This window comes from Corvus kubaryi, unplaced genomic scaffold (assembly GCF_017639235.1).
Source record: "Corvus kubaryi isolate FWS band 111438036 unplaced genomic scaffold, C.kubaryi_AGA036_p1.0 66, whole genome shotgun sequence".
Lineage (NCBI taxonomy): Eukaryota > Metazoa > Chordata > Aves > Passeriformes > Corvidae > Corvus > Corvus kubaryi.
The window spans coordinates 13,387,502-13,408,335 of NW_024582054.1; the positions used below are offsets into that span (position 1 = coordinate 13,387,502).

The following is a 20,834-nucleotide window of genomic DNA, read 5'->3' on the forward strand; positions in this document are numbered from 1 at the left end:
ATAATTTAGTATTAGTGAAATAACTAAATAACAGCTTGAGCTGAAAACCTGGGTTTTTATACCCTCACAGTCTAAACATGGGAACGTTTGGGGGTCCTTGGCTCCTGCCATGCCTCTGAGTGTCTGGTCACCTGGCTGGGCCACAGGTCCCTGAGCTTGTCAAAGGGTCAGCAGTTCACAGCCTCCTGCCTTGGACTCCAGCCACCCAGAGTGCTCAATCTGCATCTTGCACTGCAGCTGCAAACCGAGCCACCTGCACTGAATATATTCCTCAATCGTACAGTGAAATGGTCTATTACTGTTACTGTTGCACAGCCATTTAATCAGCTTTTTGGGATTGTGTTAAAAAATTCAGTCTCATGAGCTATTACTTTCAGTTTTGTAGGCTTGAATAAATGAATCTGTCTAAAGCTTCAGGCCACCACAACTATGGCCAAGTGGTCTGATATGATAAATTCCAGACTTTCTAGGTTCCCTGATACAATGCATCTGCAGGGCCAATATGGCACTGAGGCAGCCCAGCCTCCAAGGCTGCTGATTCTGGGTGTTGAATCACAGTTTTCCCTGCCTTGTACAACAGAAATGTGCTTCAGCTTGACTGAAAACTGATTTCGACATGCAGGCTTTTGTTAATATGAATGCAGTGCTTGCAAGTTGATGGGATAATTACCTCAGAAAGAGACATGCATCTAACTTGCTTGCAGACTTTATGGAGTTACCAGGTGGCTCCAGCAGGTAGCTGGTCAATAGTCTTTTTGCTGAAGCACTAGGCCGTCAGTATGACTCCAATGCATTGCCCTCCATGAGGCCCTTCATTGCACATTTAAAGCTGAGGAAGATAACTATTGTTATAAACATATATTATAGTATTGGCTTATCGCAAAGTATTAAGGTAGATACTATATAATGTTAGAAATGCTTTTTGCTGTGTGGATGTAGTTTTCTCTCGTTTTAGCAAGAATGTTAGCAAGTGTGAGCAAGTAAGATAACCTCCAAGTGAGCAGAGGATGAGGCCCAAGGAGCTGCTAATCAACACTTTGTCCAGAGAACAAAAGGGCCCAAAGGCTACTGCGCCCGGAGAACGGGCGGCCAGGAGGGTCCGAGAGCCCTTATCACCGCTCTGCCGGGGGGCAAAGAGGCCAAAGCTGCAATCAGCCCTGACTGTCTGGAGAATTAAGAGATCCACCCCACCATCGACTCTTACCTAGCGGGCCCACCCCCAAGAATCAAAAGAAATAAAACCGCAAGGCCGAAGACTACGCATGCTCTAAAAAGGCGGACCCAAGGAGTGGCCATGCAGAACAGTTCCTGGAAAAGTTTTAATATGAATAGAGAACAGACAGTAAAAATGGTATAAAAAGGACTCGCCTCGAGCATCAGGTGTGCTCTTGGCAGAGCGCCAAGGCACCCGGCCGTTATCCCTTTGCTTTATTTTATGTGTCTCTTATTGTCTTTATATTAAACTCTTTAAATTCGAACAGGAGAGTGAACCTCGTTTTTCACACTATGAATCTTTATGTTGCAGATCAGATTTTTCAAATTTTCTGAAAGGCAGGGAAGCCATATTGCCCATCTTGGAGGGGCTGGAAAAAATAAACCATTCCAAAGTAGCTGAAGGCAGGAGATGACAGCCATTTACCAGGAAGTTACCACAGGTTTTTGCACAGTCCATCGTGGATCAGTGCTCCAAGCACACCATGGCTGTGCTCGAAGGGAGCCTCAGTAAACCTGGTTTTGCCAGCTTTGACAGCCACTGTTGGGTTACTTCCATATCACTGGGGTTCTCGTTGCCAACCAGCATCAGCACCAGCAGTGTACTATGAGCAGCTGTGCTGGCATGGGAGTCAGGAATCACATGTGGCTCCAAAGCTACCTGCTGGCCGTAACTGAGTTAAACTTTACTGGACCTGAAGGTCACTGGTTCTGCTGCTAATGTCAAAACCAGAGGCTGCCAGCTTCTTGAGGTGCTCTGTCCTGGTTACCTACAGATAACAAGCTAAAACCAATGAGCAAGTTTTTAAAATTAGTTAGTCCTTTCTTGGTTTTTTAGGTACATTGCAAAGACGTGTATGTCTCTGGAATTACTAACTTGGTATGTCATTGGTGAGCTAGTGTGAACTCTGGAGTTTTCCATCACAGACAGAACAGACAGAGCAACAAGTCAGAGCAAAGCAGAAACAGAAACAAAATATTAGTAGGAAACCGGTGTTTCCACGTGTGCTGTAACAAACTGGGATAATGCGTCTTCCGTGTTGAAAAGAGAAGTTTAGCAGATTGAACGGGACCATAAGCTTCCGGCATAATCTTCACCTGTACGGTAACAATCCATGTAAAAAAAGGTTACTTGAAGAGGAATCAGGCTGCAGCTGAAGACTGCAGGCCTGGTAGCGATCCCAACGGAACCGGGGAAAACCCCAAGCACCGAGCTGTGCTGTCCCTGGCGGTGGTGGAAACAGGCGGCCGCGGCCGGTAGCGTTGCCCCGCCCCGCGCGGTATTTCCGGCCGGGGCCCGTCACGTCCGGGCGGTGGAGATGCCGGTAAGGCGGGTGGTGGGGGGCGGCCCGGCTGCTCCTGCGGGACTCCCCGACCCCCGTGGGGTGCGGGAGCCCAGCCAGCCGCGGAGTCTCGCGGCCCTCCCGTCCCTGCTGCCGGGACTGCCTCTCACGGCTGCGGCCGGACCCGCGCGCGGGGGCGGGTGGCACCTGCCCCGCCAGGCCTCGGCGCTCCGTCTTGCCCCCGTTCCTCCCCAGGCCTCGCCGGGCTCCTCCCGGCCGGAGCGTGGGCAGCCGTGGCAGCTCTGGCTCTTGTCGCCGTGGCTCGCTCGGGGCCCGCCCTGTCGGTACGGGCTGACAGGGGCAGCGGGTGGACACGGGAGTATCGCCGGGCCCTGGCTCGCTGCGTGCGGTGGGCTGAGTTACTCTGCGCTCGCTGTGTGTGGCGTCTTGCCCCTTCACGGCAAGTGAAGTTCCGTGCTGCAGCGCTGCTGTCAGGAGTGTGAGAGGAAGGCTTTTAGGTTCTCTTTTTAGCTGATCCAGTATTCTTGTTATTTTTTAATATAGTCGATAGATTGGTAGTTGTGATGGAAGGGGAAAGAACTGTATGTAGTTCAGTTTTTTCTCCCATCAGCAGTGTCTGAGTGTTTTCCCGGTAGGCAAGAAAAGCTTGTTCTCTTGTTCCCCTCCTTCTAGCACAAATATCATATGGGTATTTGTGAAATAATTTCTATTTATCTGGGCTCATCAAGAAATTAAATTTCTGATTCTGTGAAATATCTCTGACTGACAGTTCCTGCTGACAGGTTGTTTGTATATGGTTCCCTTTTATCAATAATTTGGATAATTCCACTGTGTTGTGGGCTGGGAATTCAGCTTCTTCATCTCTTGCATGCTTTACGTGATTTGCAGTTAATCCCGTAAGTTTCCAAAGCAAACAAGGCAATTTTCCATTGAAAATTAGTAATTGCAAAGAAAATATGGTAAATAACATCCTAACACTGTGAAATTAATTTTTAAAGGCTATTTTGTTGATTCAGTTAAAACAGAAATTCAGGACATCAGTAAATGAGTTTTACTAATACCTCAAAGTATATTTTACAGTTGCGTCAACACGTTTACTTCTGTTTGCTTTGCTCTTGCTTTTCAGCTCCTCTTTCTTTGTATTTCCTTTTTTGTTGTTTTAGGTTAAATTAATTATTTGTGCAACAGAGCTTCTTGCAGAAGGACCACCACACTGGTTTGCACTTAGGAAAATATGAAAATAATCAGGGAGTGTTGTTCTCTCTGAACTGAAAAAAAAAAAAAATCTGTGCCTTGCTGAGAACAGCTGCAGGAGTTGGACACTTGAATCAATGTTATCGGATGAGTTAGAATCCAAACCTGAGGTGAGCAATTATGAACTGCGTTTGGTTCCCAGGAACATTTGTGGGTAACATTTAGAGTTGAATGAGTTTACTCAGATTGCTGCTTACGTACTAATCTTCCAAGTGTTTTCAGTGGCATCTTCTAATGCTTCCATGCTTTGATTTGAATGGTAAAAAATTAGAAAGTATTGCAGGTTTTTTTTACCTCCTTTCAGCCAGTATTCTTTCCTGTTCTCAGGTTACCTTTTTTTTCCCACTGTTATAGCATTCTTTCTGTTACAAGAATAAAATAAAACAATCTGACTATTTCTTTCCTGCAAACCAAATTGACTTTACTTGGTTTTGGACAATCTGAATTATTCTGTTAGCATCAGTCAGTCCTGTTTTTCAAAGTACTTGTGTTTCCATTAAGCAGTTGGCAGAAGTGGTAGGCAGCAGCACACAGGGGATCCTGGTTGCTCGGTGTGAGGCTGCTGGACTGTTCTGGGTTCAGCTGGTAGCACAGCTGGGCATAAATTGCAAGGATGTGTGCATGCACAGCTGGCCACAAACACAGATGAAGCATGAACATACACATTATCACATGCACAGGTAAGGCATGAAGAACAATGGTTGGCCAGTGGGCTATGGCCGTGCCCTCATCACTTGACTCTCATTCACACTCACATTCACACGTCTCTGCCAGGCCTTCTGCCCGAACCCAGGGCTTTTTAGCCAGTTTCTGGCTGGAGTATTTTTGGGTTTTTTTCAGTCTCTGGTAGCTTCCTACTTGCATTAGTCAACTAGAAGCTCACTAGCAGTGGACTCACTTGTGAATAGAATATTTAGGAATATAAGTTAAGTAGATAGGTGGGACTGCAGCGATCAGGCATAGCAGTGTACTGACTAGCAGCCAGCAAACATATCATTTGAGTCTCTTCTCTCCTCCTTACCCCTGGTTTGTCATTTATCCGCCTTGATTCCTCCTTTGATCCTCCCCCTAAACATAGTACAATAAGATTAACACACCCTGCAGTCCTTTTTATACTGGGTAGTGAGTTTGGCCTGTTGTATAAGACCCATTCTGATAAGCTGTAATAGCTTTGTTTTCTTACCAGTTAAAATTTCTGGTTGAAGCTTTTCAAGGTGTCACTTTAGCAGTGGCTCACTAATCAGTTGCTGTGGAGTTCTGAGTTGTGTTACCTGTAATGTGCTACATACAAGTGTCTGCAATGTGTTACATTCAACACCACCACCACCTGCTGCCTCTCCTTGCCTTATTTTTCAGGTTGAATGGCCATCTCTGCATTTCCCCACTTAAAGATGCAGGGGTTGTATCACTTAGTGACCTTGCTTTTCCTGGTTTTCAGCTTTACCTCTGCAGACAGCTAAAGTCCTAGAGCAGAGGACATAGTACAACTATGAAGTACCTTTTTGGGGAGTTTACAAGTCTTAATTGAATTGTTTTTTTTGAGTCTTGTTTCTAGCTCTTTTTCAGTCCATAAGCAATACAGCATGTATCTTAAACTAGTACTCTGAAAAGAATGATGATTACATGCTGGTAATTCATTACAGCCCATGTGATGTGTTAAGGTATTTGTTTCTTAACAGAGCAGCCAAAGCCCTTCCAGTCACACTGTTCAGGAAAAGTAGCTGCAAGTTTGTAGCAGCCCTGAGTAGTCTCAGCATGATCTGCAAAGAATTCCTCTCTTGCCTTGTCATTGATATCTCATATATTCTATAAAATGTTTTCTGAGTTCTGAACAATAAGGTAATTGTTACTTTTGTCTGTGAATGGGTGGATTCCCTTGGATTACTTCTGGCAGCCAAGGATCAGGACAGTTGGGATACTCGTTTCCTCATTCCTCAAATAGGAGCTCTAACTGGGTCTTGTCTTTTGTCAACTTGAGTAAGGTATTTGTTAATTAGGCTTGTTTACATAATAGTCCTATTTCCTCATGGCAGAGTTGCATTTCCTTCCCAGCAAACCCACAATAAGAGTTGGCTGTTTATTCTCCATAAGAAACAGGCCTGGTACATAAAAGCTACAGTGTCAGTTGCAGAGGGCATCCTTTCTGTAGATGCTGTCTTCTAAACCATGTTCCTCTATCTTGATTGAGGCTATTTTATACTAAAAAATTTCATTTATTTCTATATATGCATACCCTCTTTATCTAGTTCTGATTATGGAACTTGAATGTTAAGTTAGTACTATTTTCTACTCCTTTGATGTGAACCTGGTAGATACCCTTTTTACACTTTTCTCAAATAGCAGTTCAAATATCTCTGAAAGTAAATCATGATTTTATATCCTCTGGTGAGCCATGGCACGACAATTCTTATAGCCACAGATGTTTCTTCATATACCCTACCATGTGAGAAATGTATTATGTAAGAGCTAGCTGTATTTGTGTGACATCTAGATAATAACAGTCAAAGCACTATGTCTCTATTGCATAGACTACTTTGCTACTGGTTTTTGTCCCTAAAGAAGCAACCAACATACCATTAAATATTTAATGCTTGAGTAGAGGTGAATCCTCCTTTCATAGAAAGTTAGAGTTGCTTGGAGACAGTTTGTATGGACAGATGGATCTGCTCTTTTTTCTGGACTCCCTGCCCCCAAAGCTATGTAACTATCATTCTTCAGGGAACTGCTAAGATTTGCATTTTGCATGCTTTAAGGCTTCAAGGTGATTTAATACAATTGCAAGTATTTCCAGTCACCTCCACCATACTGGTCCAGTGCAGGGTGCTTTCTGCTCTTGGGGTAACTCTTAGCACAATCAAATGAATTACAGCTCTGTTCTGTAAGTTGCGTTAGTTACTGGAAAGAGGGTGAAGGGAGGTATTTTAGCCTCTCCTGTCTCTCTTCCTCAATGCTTCACAAGGAGAGATGCTTGTGATTTAATTAGTTCCCCAGAGGCTGTATGGGAGGAGGACATCGCAGTTTCTAGGTAACCAGCCTTCTGCCCTGCACCCTTCAGCTCCAGCCCCTCCTTTCTCCTCCCCCTCTGCTAAATTTTCTTTTGACCTCTTTATTTTGTTGTGGTTCACTGGTTAAATTTAGAACAGGAATGGTTTTGATTAAAGACATGGTCCCTGCTGCTCTGAGAATCTAGTCTAGCTGCCCAGCTGTCTAGTGGGAGGATAGGTTTGAGGTTCTGGAGAACGTTCTTACTCTGGCCCTCTCAGCCACCTCTATTTCAGCCAAAGCAGCTGCCTGACACTTCTTGGCTTTTGAATTATCTATTATGGGACACAAACATAAGACAATCCATCCCAGGTGGCCATATTATCATTTGTTTCTGGTTTTGTTGTTTTGTTTGTTTGTTTTTTAAAGGATCTCTAGTAGAGATTCTCAGTTCTATAAACAGTTTTTTGGGTGTTTGTTGTGGTTTTTTTTTTTCCTCTCAGGTCAGGGATGTTATTCAAGTCTCTTGGTAACACAAACGTTCTGCACTGCTTGCAGTGATAGACCCTGAGATCATCCTGTCCAACCATTTCTTAACCAGCAGGGATAACAGTTATTTACTTAGTGACAACAGCCAAGAAATATTTTACATTTTTTAATATATTCACTGTCTGCATTATTTACAGAATTTTCAGTTATGTGGCATTTCAGCAGAAGTAGTTAAAGGAGGGTGTATTCAAGAAGGTGATACGGCAAAGCAAAAATCAAGTTCTTTATATCAAGATGCAGCTGAACTTTGCCCTCCAAGGATTATATGTTCTCTTTGTATGATTCCCTGTTGTCCCATAAAAATTCAACCAGATTTGTCTGTCCCATGAAGTTTGAATCTCTTAAGTCAAAGGTGTCCTTTTGCAATATTAAAATCTATTTCAAATTCCAAGGGATGTCTTAGCTGTAGAGTAAAGCCACCTTGCATCTCTTATTGTTCCTTTGGTATTCTGCTAATATTCTGTACATTCAGTTTCCCTAACTATTCCTATTCTGGTGTCCCAAGATGACCTATCTGTTTTGGTTACAAATTCTAGCACTTTGGCCATATTGGATCAATCTCCCCTCCCTATGTAGGGATTCTACAGTCACCATCTCAGGAACATTTACCGCCCATCTGGGGCCTGTTTGTGATGCCAAGTGTTATTTGGTTATGGGATCTGTCAAACTGTATCAGCTAGAAGGTTCCTCCGTTCCTGGTCTTTCAGACATGAGACCACTGGACTATTCCCAGGTGGACGCAGAAGTGCACCTGGACCTGAACTGCAGAAATGTGCCTGTGCACACACAGACAGTACAGAGATTACGGCTGTGTGGCAGGATAGGGCTTTTACCAGCACACTCAAACACAAATGGCATTCCCGTGGAAAAGAAATGCCACAAATGGCCTAATCCTGTCCCTACTTATCAGGTAATGAGACTTGAAATTTGCTAGCATATCACACGTGTCCTCCCTTGGCTGACATGCATACTTGTGGTCACACATCTGTCCAGTCTTTGCCAAACCTTGAGTCCTTCCAGTATCCATCTCCAGGCCCTGGGCTTTTAAATTCAGCCTCTGGCCAGGATCTTGTGTTTCCAGATTGTGGTTTTCTCTATTTCACAGGCTACGCCAGTGAATTTAATCAATGAATGTACTCAGAAACCATTTAGGAGCAAAAAGCATTAGAAAAGATGAGATAGACTCCAGTGGTGATGCAGAGCAGCAACCTGCAGCCTGTTAATGTGGTCAACCCTTATTATCCCCAGTCCCCTTTCTGTTCCCAATAGTTGCTTCTCTCCTATCTACCTTGATCCCTCCCTTTCCTTGCCTGTGGTCCTTCGCCTAAACATCCATAAGTTTTTCACAGTCCCACTGTCTCCACTCAAGATATCTTAATACATTTTACCCAGTCCCAGAATTTCTCCTGTATTCCATAAGAAGTTTGCTCTTGCTGATGAGATATGTTCTGGTAACCCATGATAACATTGTTCTATTCCTTACAAAGTTTCTGGTTAAATTTTTTTCAAGGTCACACTCAAGTTATTTCTGTACTGGCCCATCCATCAGTGTCCCAGGAGTTCTGGGTCTTTTTACTCTCTCTTATCTGCAGTTTGCTAGAGTTTGTTAGTGTTTGTGTATCTGTGCATTTAATTTATCACCTGTCCTGTTCCTAGATTTCTGTGCTGAATAGCCAATTACCAGATACCCTTATAATTTCCAATTTACTTTCAGCTGCAAAACCATATTACGAGAACCTTAAGAAAGCATGACACAATGTTTGTAATGAGTTCTTTCCTGTATTCCAGTTGCTGTAGTTGTCCACAAAGGTACTTGATTTTGAACAGGAAGGTTTAGGTAAAATCTGTCAAGATAAAACTAACATGAAAACTTTTTATTTTCTCTGAATTATTTGAGTTGGTGATTAGTTTGCTTTAGCTTATGTGAAGGGTGGTTTTTTTTTATTGCAGATTTTAATAATGAGCATGATTCATCTCTGTTTGTTTCCTTCTGCTTTTTTTGCCCTCTCATAATTCTCTGTACTAGTTTGTCATTACTTTACAAAGCAAATTAAAAGGATCTCTTTTCTTCTGAGCATCTGTTTGTGGTTGCTGCGTTTTGCTTTTCCCTAGTGGCTTGATGTTGCTAGTAGAAGCAGCTTGAAGTAGAAGGTTTAAAGCAAAGCTTTCTTCTTGTAGGAGGCAAGTTTCATTTAGGTCTTTTTGTATAAAAATAGATGAGTCCGTAAAACAAGTATTTTATGGTGAAGTAAGCAGCAGTAGGGCTCATCAACATGAAAGACAATCCAGTAATTTAGAACTATCTTAATGCTCACAGTTTTTAGGCCCAACTTCTTTTTTCTAGTTGCCTTGCTCCTTATTCTTAACTTCCTTTTTACTTCTCTTTCTCGTATTTTTTTTAATCCTGAATTAGAATGCATGGCCCTGGGGGAGGGACTGTCTCTTACTGCCTGTGTATTTTTTTGACAACATAAAATAGTTCCATCTTCTTACTAGGTCCTCTGGGTAATCTTAGATATAAGATGAAACAATTCTAACCTTTTAAACTGCCATCTGGCTTGTGGCCTAGTTCAAATGGCACATTGCCATCTGAATGACTTCAGGACTTAATTTGTAGCTTCATAATTGTCAGTGATGACAGGCTGCTCCTAAGGGAGGGTGAGCAGGGAGTCAAGGGTGATCCCAGCCCAGGCAGTGCCCTCATTTACCAGGGCACAATCCTGCAGCACCTGAGCATGGAAGGCAGAGACAGGTGCTGGAATCCACAGCCCTCAGCCCTGGATAAGGCAAAGTGATGAACCAGGTCCAGGGTGTATCCAGAGTCCAGGCAGGAGCAGTAGGAGATGGGGCTGGAGACACAGATGCAGTAAAAATCTGAGGTTCATCCAGTGGACAGGGCTTGAGACAGGTAAACATACAGCACAACTCAGGAAGGGAACTGATATTAAAAGGAGCCCTAGGGAGAGAGTGTGGGCGGGGGGTCCCAGAGGAGACCAATCAGGGCTGTTAAAGCTTCTGGGTTCCTACAGCAGCAACTTTTTGAGGTAAAAGTGTTTGAGAAAGCATCCGTATTTCTAGTATTTTTGTGAGAGGATATAGCATAGACAAATCAAAGCACAAAGTACTAAATTTTCTTTACTGTTTCTTTGATTTAACAGACTTTCTCTTGATGTAAGAGAGGCTCAAAAGGCTGGTGTGTGCCACAGGAATAATTTGGAAGTGGATGCCAGTAGTTCTGAAAATTAAGTACTAAGACAACCACAGCATACAAAATAAGAACAAAATTATCTGTAACTGTTGGGTTTTAATCACAAATATACAATGGGCATATCATGATTTTTTAGTCTCTTTCTTCTGACATTGATGAACCATCTCACTGCACAGACAATTCCATCTGGGCTCTGTGTGAATGCATGCTAAAATGTGTCACAATGAGGGTAGTAGCTTTCGAATAACTATCTTGTACAGTTTCCTTCTAAATGCCAAAGATAAAGGAAGTTTGCTACATACAGTTGTTTGCTAGACAGCAGCAGAATCAGCAGAATGCAGGATCTTTGTCAAGGAGTTTCTTAGAGATAAGGAACTTGAGGTTTAACTTCTTGGTGTATTGTTATTTTCCATATTTCTTTATTCTGTGTTTAAAAAAATCCCTGAGAATGTGAGTAAAGGAGTTAATTTATTTTACAGAACTTAAAGGCAAATAAATAGAACCTACATGTGGGTTTTGAGCAGCATTTTGTCTGAAATGTGGAGTATGTGTCTTGGTGTGTTACAACTGGCCTCTTTCCATCTTTCTGAAGTTTAAATCCATACAGGGGAGGGATTTGAGACTGTGTTTAAAGAAGCTTGTGCAGTTCACAGAATTTGTTCAGTCCATTGCAAAAGTTGGACTGTGTTATCTCCTAACTCCCAGCAGCACTTCCTTTGTTAAATCAGAATATTTTAATATGGAGTGCTGTGGCACTGGTAACAGAAAAAAGAGAGTCTCATTTCTGGGTCTGCCTTGGAGGCGAAGAGGAGTCCAGCATTATACCTGGTATCAGACAAAAACTTGAGATGTTGTAAAAGGGATAGAATGAGTAAACAAGGCACATGCTTTGTTGCTCTGAACTAGATTAAAAATATGGGAAGACTTTCAGGGGTGAAAAAAGTAATTTCTCTGACTTCCTGTTCCTTTTGAAATGTCAGGTTCCTTTTTTATAACTCAAGTGTTTAGGAGTTAGCCAGAAGTAATTTTTGCCAGAGCTGACTGATGTCAAGGATGGCTAGATCTGCTAGACTGAATGACCTCTCACCTCCTGAGCTCATCAAGAAACATGAGAACAGCTCTTTAATTCTGATATTAGATCCAGCCACTTGTGAGGTTTAGTACCTGTTTGAAAATATGTGCGTGCACACACACTATACAGATGTGACTGGCAACAAACAGATGAACACAGGCTGAGTGCTTGTAGCTTTACCCTCATAAACAGGGGCAGCACGAAGTGCCTGATCCTGTGTTCGAGGGTTGCTGCCTGTGGAAAACCTTCATGGATTTTTTTTTGGGATATATCCCCACACTTCTCATTTTGCTTGCTAATTAGGCTGGCTTGGAGTTCATTAGCATATGACACACACTAGAAACTGGTGTGTGCCACTGGAGACCCACTGTAGAGAGAAGGATCACATGGGAAGTAGGTAAGAATGGAGTTTAATAAGAAGACAGGATGGAGTGTGAGTTAGGCTGTGCCAGACAACTGAATTGACCAACTTCCTGCTTATATGCAATGGGCCTCTTTTATCCTTCCCTCTCCATTTTCCTGTCTTTGTTCTGCCCTGATCCATCTTGATCCTTTCCTTTTCCTTACTTTGGCTTTTCCCTTAAACAACACCTATTAACTCCTGTACAATCCCCCCAAATCTTTTGTCCAGTCCCAAATTCCTCCCCAGGGAATGCATCTCAGTTTAAGTCCTACACTTGTTAGTGCAATAGGCCCCCTTGTTTTGTGTAGTATTTTGGAGAGGGTTCCTTCTGTTAATCCCCTTAGTGGGTGGGTTGGTTGTCTATCTTTGATGGTTTTAGGAGTAGCTGATTTGGATGGGTAAGGCTGTCTCTGTTCTCCCCCTTGTCATCCCAACATTGTTTCTCTGATTGTTATCTGATTATTTTGAGTAGCCATATGATAGACATCTTTGTAACTAGTCTTTTGATTACTTTTTTTAATTTAGAAAAGGCCAACTGTCAGTTAGTATTTAAAGACAATGATTTAAAAAAATACCTGTACCAAAGGCTGAGCATGGAAAACATTTACTTGAAAGGTTAGACCATAGTAAAGTATCAAGCAGTAAAACATTAATTAAAAAGAAATGTAGCCTAACTAGACTTACTCTGCAACAATCTAGAGCTGTTTATTAAATGCTAAAGAAATGAGAATTTTATAGGTATTTCAGAGATGACAAAGACAAACAATTCTTTCCTTGTATTAATGTAAATTGAAAAGCTTTCATTTATATCTGTGTATATTTGTGGTATTATATTCAATGTCTCCTACAAGACAGTCGTGGCTACTGGATTGACTGGATTTAGCACCTTTTTAAATGATTTGTGCTGCTTTTGACCTAATCTTCAGTATGTTTTTTCAGCTGCTGGTTCAGTTTGTTCAAAATACTTCTATTCCACTGGGACAAGGACTGGTGGAATCAGAACCAAAAGACATCACCTGTCTGTCTCTGCTTCCTGTTACTGAGACCTCAGAATGCAACAGACTCATGTTGCCAGGTAAAATCTGTGTGACAGATCTTTGTGATCCTGCCCTTCATACAGCTGTCTTTACTTCTCCACTCTGATCCCACTGTCTCTTGCTGATAAGACATTGCAGGGATGGAGGAGCAAGTTCAGCAGAGTGACTGAATCTTCTCATTTAATAGTGAAGTCTGACTAGTTAGAAACTTCCTTCTCCCTTTTCTCTCAAGTTCTGGGGTTTTTTTCCTAGAAAAATAACTTCATAGGTATCTTTTAGTCTATAGTGTATTTATACTTTTATTTACTCTGGTTTCACTTTTCCTCATTAGATGATGAAAGAGATCTCACTTCTCCAAGTCACACTAATTCTTCCAAAGATGTTTCTTCATCTGCTGTCTTGAGAAGTCTCCAGGTAAATGTAGGCCCTGATGGAGAGGAAACAAGGGCACAGAATGTACAGAAACCAGCTGAACTTCTGTCAACTCCAGAAACTTCTAGCTTATTGCAAGACCTCCAGCCCAGCGACAGCACTTCATTCATTCTTCTCAACCTAACAAGAGCAGGTAATTGTCCTTCTGTTTGTCATCTGGCTGGATATGTCTCAGCAGAATGCAGGAAATACAAGTACAACTCTGTCCCTGCTGCTTATGAAGAGGAAAGGTCATGAAATTAGCTGGGCATTATTGGATATTTTAGGAGTGTTTAGTCATCAACATCTTTCTACAATGTAGAGGTCAGTGGAGACTTTTTCAGGGCAGCTATTTCATCCATGCTATGAACACTAATCTCTGAGAAGCAAAAGAAATTTCCCTCTGTTACATTATTGTTCACAAATTTGTCTTTTCTAGGGCTGGGGTCTCCTGCAGAGCACTTGGTGTTTGTTCAAGATGAAGCAGAAGATTCTGGCAATGACTTTCTCTCTCACGATAGCACAGACAGCAGTACCCCATGGTTCCTACGAGTGCAAGAATTGGCCCATGACAGTTTAATTGCTGCCACTCGGGCACAGCTCGCAAAGAATGCCAAAGCAAGCAATAATGGTAGGAGAACCCCAGATTGTGTCTCAAAAGTTGAATGTTCCATACAAGACCCCTAGTTTCATGTTGTTTTTTCCTCTAATTCTCTTTTGCTTTGTATCAGTTATGACATCTTCAAATCATCAGTGACAGAATTATACAGGACAATTATGCTTCTTTTCTTCAATATAAATAGGCTTCTCATTTTTTCTCAGGGAATGAGCTCTAGTGGAACCATCTGTTCATTGTAGCCTACTAGTTCTCCAGGACATGTAAAGAATATATTTTTTCTGACTGCAGCTGCTTGGTTTTCAGCTTTCATTTTAACTTTTAAGAGCCTATTCTTAATACGTACTGTAAGTTATACTTTTTTTTAGCTCCACTGAGTTTGGAGATCAGTTTTCTGGAGAATACATAATTGGATTTAGTCACATGCTTTCCAACTTAATTATTTTAATAAATAATTACAAGCAAATGCAGTATCTTATTTTAGCTAAGGTGTTTTTAGCTAATAGGTGATGGTTGGCTGATAATTAAAATTGATTATTTGATATTGTATAGAGATCATTTTTGCAATTTCTGGTGCATTGGCTTTCTATTCTTTGTGATAAGCCTTGTCTGGTGGCAGCTGATCTGATCCAGATGGCTCGTTTGGAATAGTTTATGGGCCTGGTAAGGTTTCAAGTCTGTGTCTGATCCCTGTTACAGGCTAGGCAGCAGCATGTTGGACATGCTAAACAGTTAGTAGCCAGATACCTGATTTACAATCCTGTGTCATACATGATGCTGTTTTTTCTATTAAATTTGACACATTATAGTAATCTGTATATTTTTTAGATTTTGGTGGGCTTTTTTTTTTCCCAGGTGAAAATGTTCATCTTTGCACAGGAGATGGGCAGCCAAAAGATTCAAGCCCCATTCCTCATTTATCTCGTGTGGAAAGGAAGCTGAAGTGCACAGTTGAGGGCTGTGATCGGACATTTGTATGGCCAGCTCACTTCAAGTATCATCTGAAAACACACCGGTGAGCAGAGGGAAGCTATTTGTTGTTAGGGCCTTGAAAAAATGTGTTCTGTATTTGAAATAATGTTACATTTTGACATTGACAAGCTGTGAAAACCTGGCATTATTCTTATAAATACTGCATCTGTTGAGTGCTTTAAGTCTATTATGCTGAAAAACTTGGATTAGATTTAGATAATTTTTGCAGGTCCTTGTTGTGTTTGGTTTAGAATTTTTGTATTTTAACAGATACTCATATTTAATAAAAGAAACAAGTCAACTGTTCACTAAAAAAAGTGTTGCAGTAGCTGGTAATGAAACAGCTTTTTGTTGCTTTCCAGAAATGACCGCTCCTTCACCTGCCCAGCAGAAGGTTGTGGAAAAAGTTTCTACGTCTTGCAGAGGCTGAAGGTGCACATGAGAATTCACAATGGTGAAAAACCCTTTGTGTGCACAGAACTGGGCTGTGGTAAACAGTTCACAACAGCTGGAAATCTGAAGAACCACCTACGAATTCACACTGGTGTGTTTTAGACCTCACCTATTTGTGGTCTGCTGAGGTGGGGTCTTTCCTGAGGAATAAACCACTTCCTCCTCTGTCCTCAAACTATTGAAAATCTTATGTTGTTTACCTCTGCCCTCCATTAATGTCCATTTTCTGTCAATTCACATTGATCTATAAGTCAGGTAAATCAAGTGCTAATCTCTTTTACTACCCTGTATAATTTCACACAGGTTTTATCCTTCAAATACTGTGTGGGGATGCTGTACTCTGCTCAGACACATACTCTGAAGATTCCCTTCCAGTTGTGTGATGGAGGGAGGGGTGTGTGGAGCTAGACTGTTACCAACAGAATAGTTAGTGAACATGACTTCTGTAATTGTGTTCTGTAAAGAGGTTATTTGACATTCCTGAAAGGCTCAATAGCTTAGATAGTAGGACCTGTACTGACATCTGCATGACTGACTAGCTTGTGTTACCTACGCTGCTTGTAGAATGACTACATTTGGGACGTCTAGGGAAATGAGGAATGCAGTGGAATGAGTAGCAAAGAAAAGTAGAAAAAAGCATTAATTAGAAGACAGCATTTTGGTGTACAAACTGCTCTGTTTGTGCTAATGCTAATTTGGGATGTTACTGTATGCTGGAGCCTGTGTACTCTCAATTCATGCTCAGCTTTTTATAGTAAATAAAACAAGAACCTTTATTTCATAGTGCTGTATTTTATACATGGTTTGTTTATGATATCTCCTCTGGAGAATATGATCCTGCCTTGTCAGTATTTTTAGAAGTTGGTGTAGCAGCCAAAGTGCTTTAGGTGTTTTTGTACTAGAAAGTTGTTTGAGAGAGGCACACAAGTTACTGCTGAAATGCCTAGCAATTTAATAGTGACCAGCAATTTAATTAATGACCAGCAAAGTTCATACTGAATATTCTGGTGGTTTTGTTTGTTTAGTTTTTTAAGCCTCAGGGTTATCACAACACTCAAACCAATGGCCCAGTTCAAGCTTCTTGGAATATTGTTAGAGATTCCCTGATGGCCTCGGAAGTAGCATTGTATTACAGTTGATTAATGTTTCAAAATAACCTTGACAAGTGTGAGAGAACAAGGCCTGCCTGATAAAATGAAGTTACAGATTATGTGGGTCACCAGCAGCTGTTTGTGCCTTCTGCCTTACTTAAACACGACCGTATGGTATGTGGTTTGTAGATACACATGGGAAAAGGCTGCTATTTTAAAGTATGTGCAGTCTAGCTAGAACACATGGTTTGGGGGCAGATGTTGGGATGTAGTTAAAAATTGTATATACCAATAATAAAATTTTGAATGTGTAGTAACAGCAGCCTTTTTTTTTTTTTTTTTTTTTTTGCATTTTTCTTTTGCACTTAAAGCTCCCAGCCAAGGTGCAGATAAAGTTAATAGGCCCAGCTGATACATGCACAATCCTCCCTGATAGAGTGAGCATTCTGCAACCAACAGAGTAGTAGCTTCTGGAAGAGTAAATAATAACTTTCTAAGCTGCAAATGGATCATGTGCAATTAAGAGTTTGATCAGACCAAAGGTGTTATGAAACTGCGGGTGTAAATAGATCTAGGGTGTCTTACAGATGGAACTGTGGGCTGTTACTTAGGTCAATGGTAGTTTTCCAAAATTTTAAAGATTTGTAGCAAGCCAGAAAGTACAATCAGGGTTTGAGACTCTGCTACATATTTCAGCTTTGTAACACCAACTGGAACATGCTGTGTTGATCCTTTTTGCTCACAGCTGTCAAATGCTATTGTAGATAAGACGCTAATAAATGAGCTGTAGGGAGAAGACTTCTAAAGGCAAAGTCACAGTAGAAACACCTTTAAAAATAGGTTTACTGTGAAAGAACTATGTATGTGTTGTACAATAAAATAGTTAAAACAGCTTGCTTAACCTCCTGTGGTCTTGCTATTACTCTTGTACAGGGGTCCAGTTAAGGACTTGAAATCATAATGTTAAACATGGTATATTGAGTACTTTAGTGGATGTTGTAGGCAAAAGTTATGTCTAGCTTTATTAAGAGAGTGTTCAGAACAGATTAATTTTATTACACTGCTTGAGTGTAGTAACCTCCCAGTTTATCATAATTTAAATAAATCAAAAATAGCTGTGATACAGATTTCAGTCCATGAGTACAATCTGAGCCTTAAATTACAGTTCCTCCACACATAAATATAATTGACTGACCTCTCTCACAGGATTTTGGCAAGTTCAGCCTGATCTGAAATAAAGTATAGAATCTGATAGGAAGGGAAATACAGTTAATGGGATTTTTGGCACTGAGAGGCAGAAAGGGAGCAGGACCCTGGGCGTATGTGGAACAGAGCTGGTTGTTGAAAACTGCAAATAGAAGATACATCTTAGATCAAGTGGTTTTATATTACTCTGTTAGTATGTACATACTTGGAATATTATCTAGAAACAGTGGTCCCTTGCTTCATTTTCAGTGAATGATAGTCTAAGAATATTTAAAAATAATCCCACTGTTTCCTGTAGTGAAGAGAATGCTGCTAAAAGCCTTAGAAAGCTTAGGAAGGATGTGTAATTTCCATGGAACTCTGATACACATAAGGCTGAAAGGGAGAATGGAGTAGAGATGTCCAAGCTGTTCTCAGGGACTTGGGCAATCAGATTTGTGATCCCAAAATCTAAGAACTTACTTTTCCCTTGTAGGGGAAAAACCCTTTCTGTGTCAGGCACAGGGATGTGGTCGCTCCTTTGCTGAGTACTCCAGCCTTCGGAAACATTTGGTTGTCCACTCAGGTAAGAGTATTCATCTGACATTCTGTGATCTGTCTGAGAAGAGACCTTTATTGTAGCACTTTAATTTGATTTCCTTAAGGAAAATCCTGGTTTCTACAGAACTTATGGTCATAGTGTTTTGTGGTGTCCATAGTCTGTACTCTTTAATCTTTTAGGTTGTTTCTATTTCTAAATTCAAATTACATTTTAAAAATTATTTTAAAAATTGTTTCTAAAATGTCATGAGGTTGAATATCTTTTTCATAGCTGCCATTTGCTTATTTAAAAGAGAGACTCTAGCGTCTCTGTATATTAGCCACAGCCATTTGAATCTGAAATCTTGCAAGTGGGTTTGTGCCATAGGTAGGGTTTTCCTTTATTTTTTTCCTACTATGTACTTGTAATTGCACTAAGGTTTAGGTCGAAATGTATTTCACAAGTGTTTCAAAGGTTCTGCCTTCTGTTTTGATTGATTTATCTTAAATATCATCAGCACAATGAAAATGGTATGTTTGGGGAATGGGAGATTTTATTTGGGTAATAACATTTGGGATTGAATTCTTCAAGCTTGGCTTTTATGCCATTGAGCCAAGAAGTATGGACAGCATGCTTGTATTTTGAAAATGGTGAACTGCTCTGTAAAATGGAAATCCTTCCACAGTGAGAAGTCATCATCAAGTCTCTCCTCAGTAATGTAAACCAGATGCTGCAATTCATTGTGTGATGGCAGGAGAGAGCTTCCTTGCCTCTGGTCGTTTTATTCTATGTGTGGGACATCAAGTATTTCCATATTAATGAGTAAATGATTTCAAATAACTTGTTCCCTCTCATCAATCCAACTTGAAGACTTTGTTACTCTTCAGACTTGAGTTTTCCAACAACTGCCAATACTGATATCTAAACCCCTTCTGTTCTAGAAGCTTATGGCCCTCCAGGAGATGAAAATATTTCTCATTTGGTTTCTACAGATAAGTTAGGACCAGTGGTGTTAACAGCCATTTCAAAACTGTTGTTAGTTTCTTAGTTGATGAGGTCTTTTTTCCCGATTTAGTAATTCTTGGGATATTTCTTCCCCCTTTGACTCCAAGGAGTGAAGCCCCATCAGTGCCAAATTTGTGGGAAGACATTTTCCCAGAGTGGTAGCAGAAATGTGCATATGAGGAAACACCACTCCCGAATTGGAACAGCTGGCAGCAGGGAGCGAGAACAGCCAGGTAAAGAAGGGAGCACACTCACTCTGGGGGAAAAGTGCAGGAAAAAATTAGTGGATGGTCAAAGAAAAGGAAATATGTTTGTCCTGAAAATATGAGACCACAAGTCAGTAAGAAACAAAAGTCTGTTCCTCTTGGAGATGGGGACTGGTTACCCTCCTCCTTTCTAGGACAGAAGACAAAGGTCTATTCTTGTATTGCAGTCAAGGGGCAGATATGTTTATTGCTTTCAAAATTAATATGAATCTAATTGGGGGGGTTTTATGTGGATTTTTTTCCCCTTGATTATGTATTCTTGTTGCAAGCAGCCTGGGTTTTTACACAATGTGAATTATTTAAAGAGAAAGCCAATCCTGCATAATAGAACTTACCATAGTAAGGTTCAAAATACAAATATTTTCCATCCATTAGAGCACTGGATGCCCAAAGAGTAGGAATAGATAAAGTAGGTGTCTAGGGAAGAAGTCAATATGACTTGATTTGGGGCAGGGATTGTATCTTATATTGCAGCGTCATTGCATCATGAGAATTTTCTTTTACCCTTTTTTTTCACAATAGAGTCACTGATGGGCAGCAGTTTGCTGGAAGAATCGACAGTGCATAGTAAGAATCTCATCTCCATTAACTCTCAGCCCAGCCTTGGTGTTGAGTCTCTGCACTTGCCAGACACTGAGTCTATTATTGGAGTAGAAGAGGGTGAGACCAGCTGCTCTTTTTTCCGCCCTCTTATATGTGGTGACTGAGATGGGATTGATCATTCGTCCTTGAAGCTCACCATATTGCAGTGGGATGAATGAACATTGCTTTAACTGTGCACAGAGGGGTGGGTAGATAGTGGATGAATCCTAAAACTGGAGTTGGAGAAGATCTGCTGGACCAAGTTTCTCTCTTGCAGAGCTTAAAAGGTGAAGTCTGCTGCTTAGGTGTCACTTAGCCCATGTTGTGGAACGCCATTTCAAAACTGCTTATGCAGTCCATCTCCTAAAGCCTAAAAGTGTTTGTTTTGCTGGAGCACCTAGGAGCCCCAGCTAAGGACCAGGACCTCATTGTGCTAGGCACTGTTCAAATATTCAGTATCTTGAGCAACAGGCCTTCCTTCCACCCTTTACCTTCAGAGACTATATTCTAATACATCTCACTGTCAGAAGCTGACTTACTATATGAAATAAATGTACTACTTGATATCATTTGGTTATATTTGCTGTGTTCTGTTCCTGCTTTTCCCAGTCATTTTTCTCCAAAATTTGTTTGGTATATCAAACTCTTTAAATGAGTCTACCACATGGTGTTTTGAATTTTTTGTTAACTT

The 20,834-nt window shown here is 41.0% G+C and overlaps 1 protein-coding gene across 3 annotated transcripts; it reads left to right on the top strand.

Moving 5' to 3' along the window:
• Positions 1-2,464: 2,464 nt before the first annotated feature.
• On the top strand, positions 2,465-20,712 carry ZNF410 (zinc finger protein 410). 3 transcript variants are annotated; one of them, XM_042047407.1, is made up of 10 exons: positions 2,465-2,537; positions 3,680-3,880; positions 12,924-13,059; positions 13,353-13,586; positions 13,872-14,063; positions 14,928-15,063; positions 15,383-15,564; positions 18,246-18,335; positions 19,403-19,528; positions 20,084-20,712. In XM_042047407.1, the coding sequence occupies exons 2-10, from the start codon at positions 3,848-3,850 to the stop codon at positions 20,266-20,268; spliced, it is 1,314 nt and encodes a 437-aa protein (XP_041903341.1). In that variant the 5' UTR covers positions 2,465-2,537; positions 3,680-3,847; the 3' UTR covers positions 20,269-20,712. The 3 variants fall into 3 exon arrangements, with proteins under 3 accessions (XP_041903341.1, XP_041903339.1, XP_041903340.1); XM_042047405.1 differs by having other exon boundaries at positions 2,466-2,537; positions 14,904-15,063; XM_042047406.1 differs by lacking the exon at positions 2,465-2,537 and adding an exon at positions 2,992-3,013 and having other exon boundaries at positions 14,904-15,063.
• Positions 20,713-20,834: the final 122 nt, after the last annotated feature.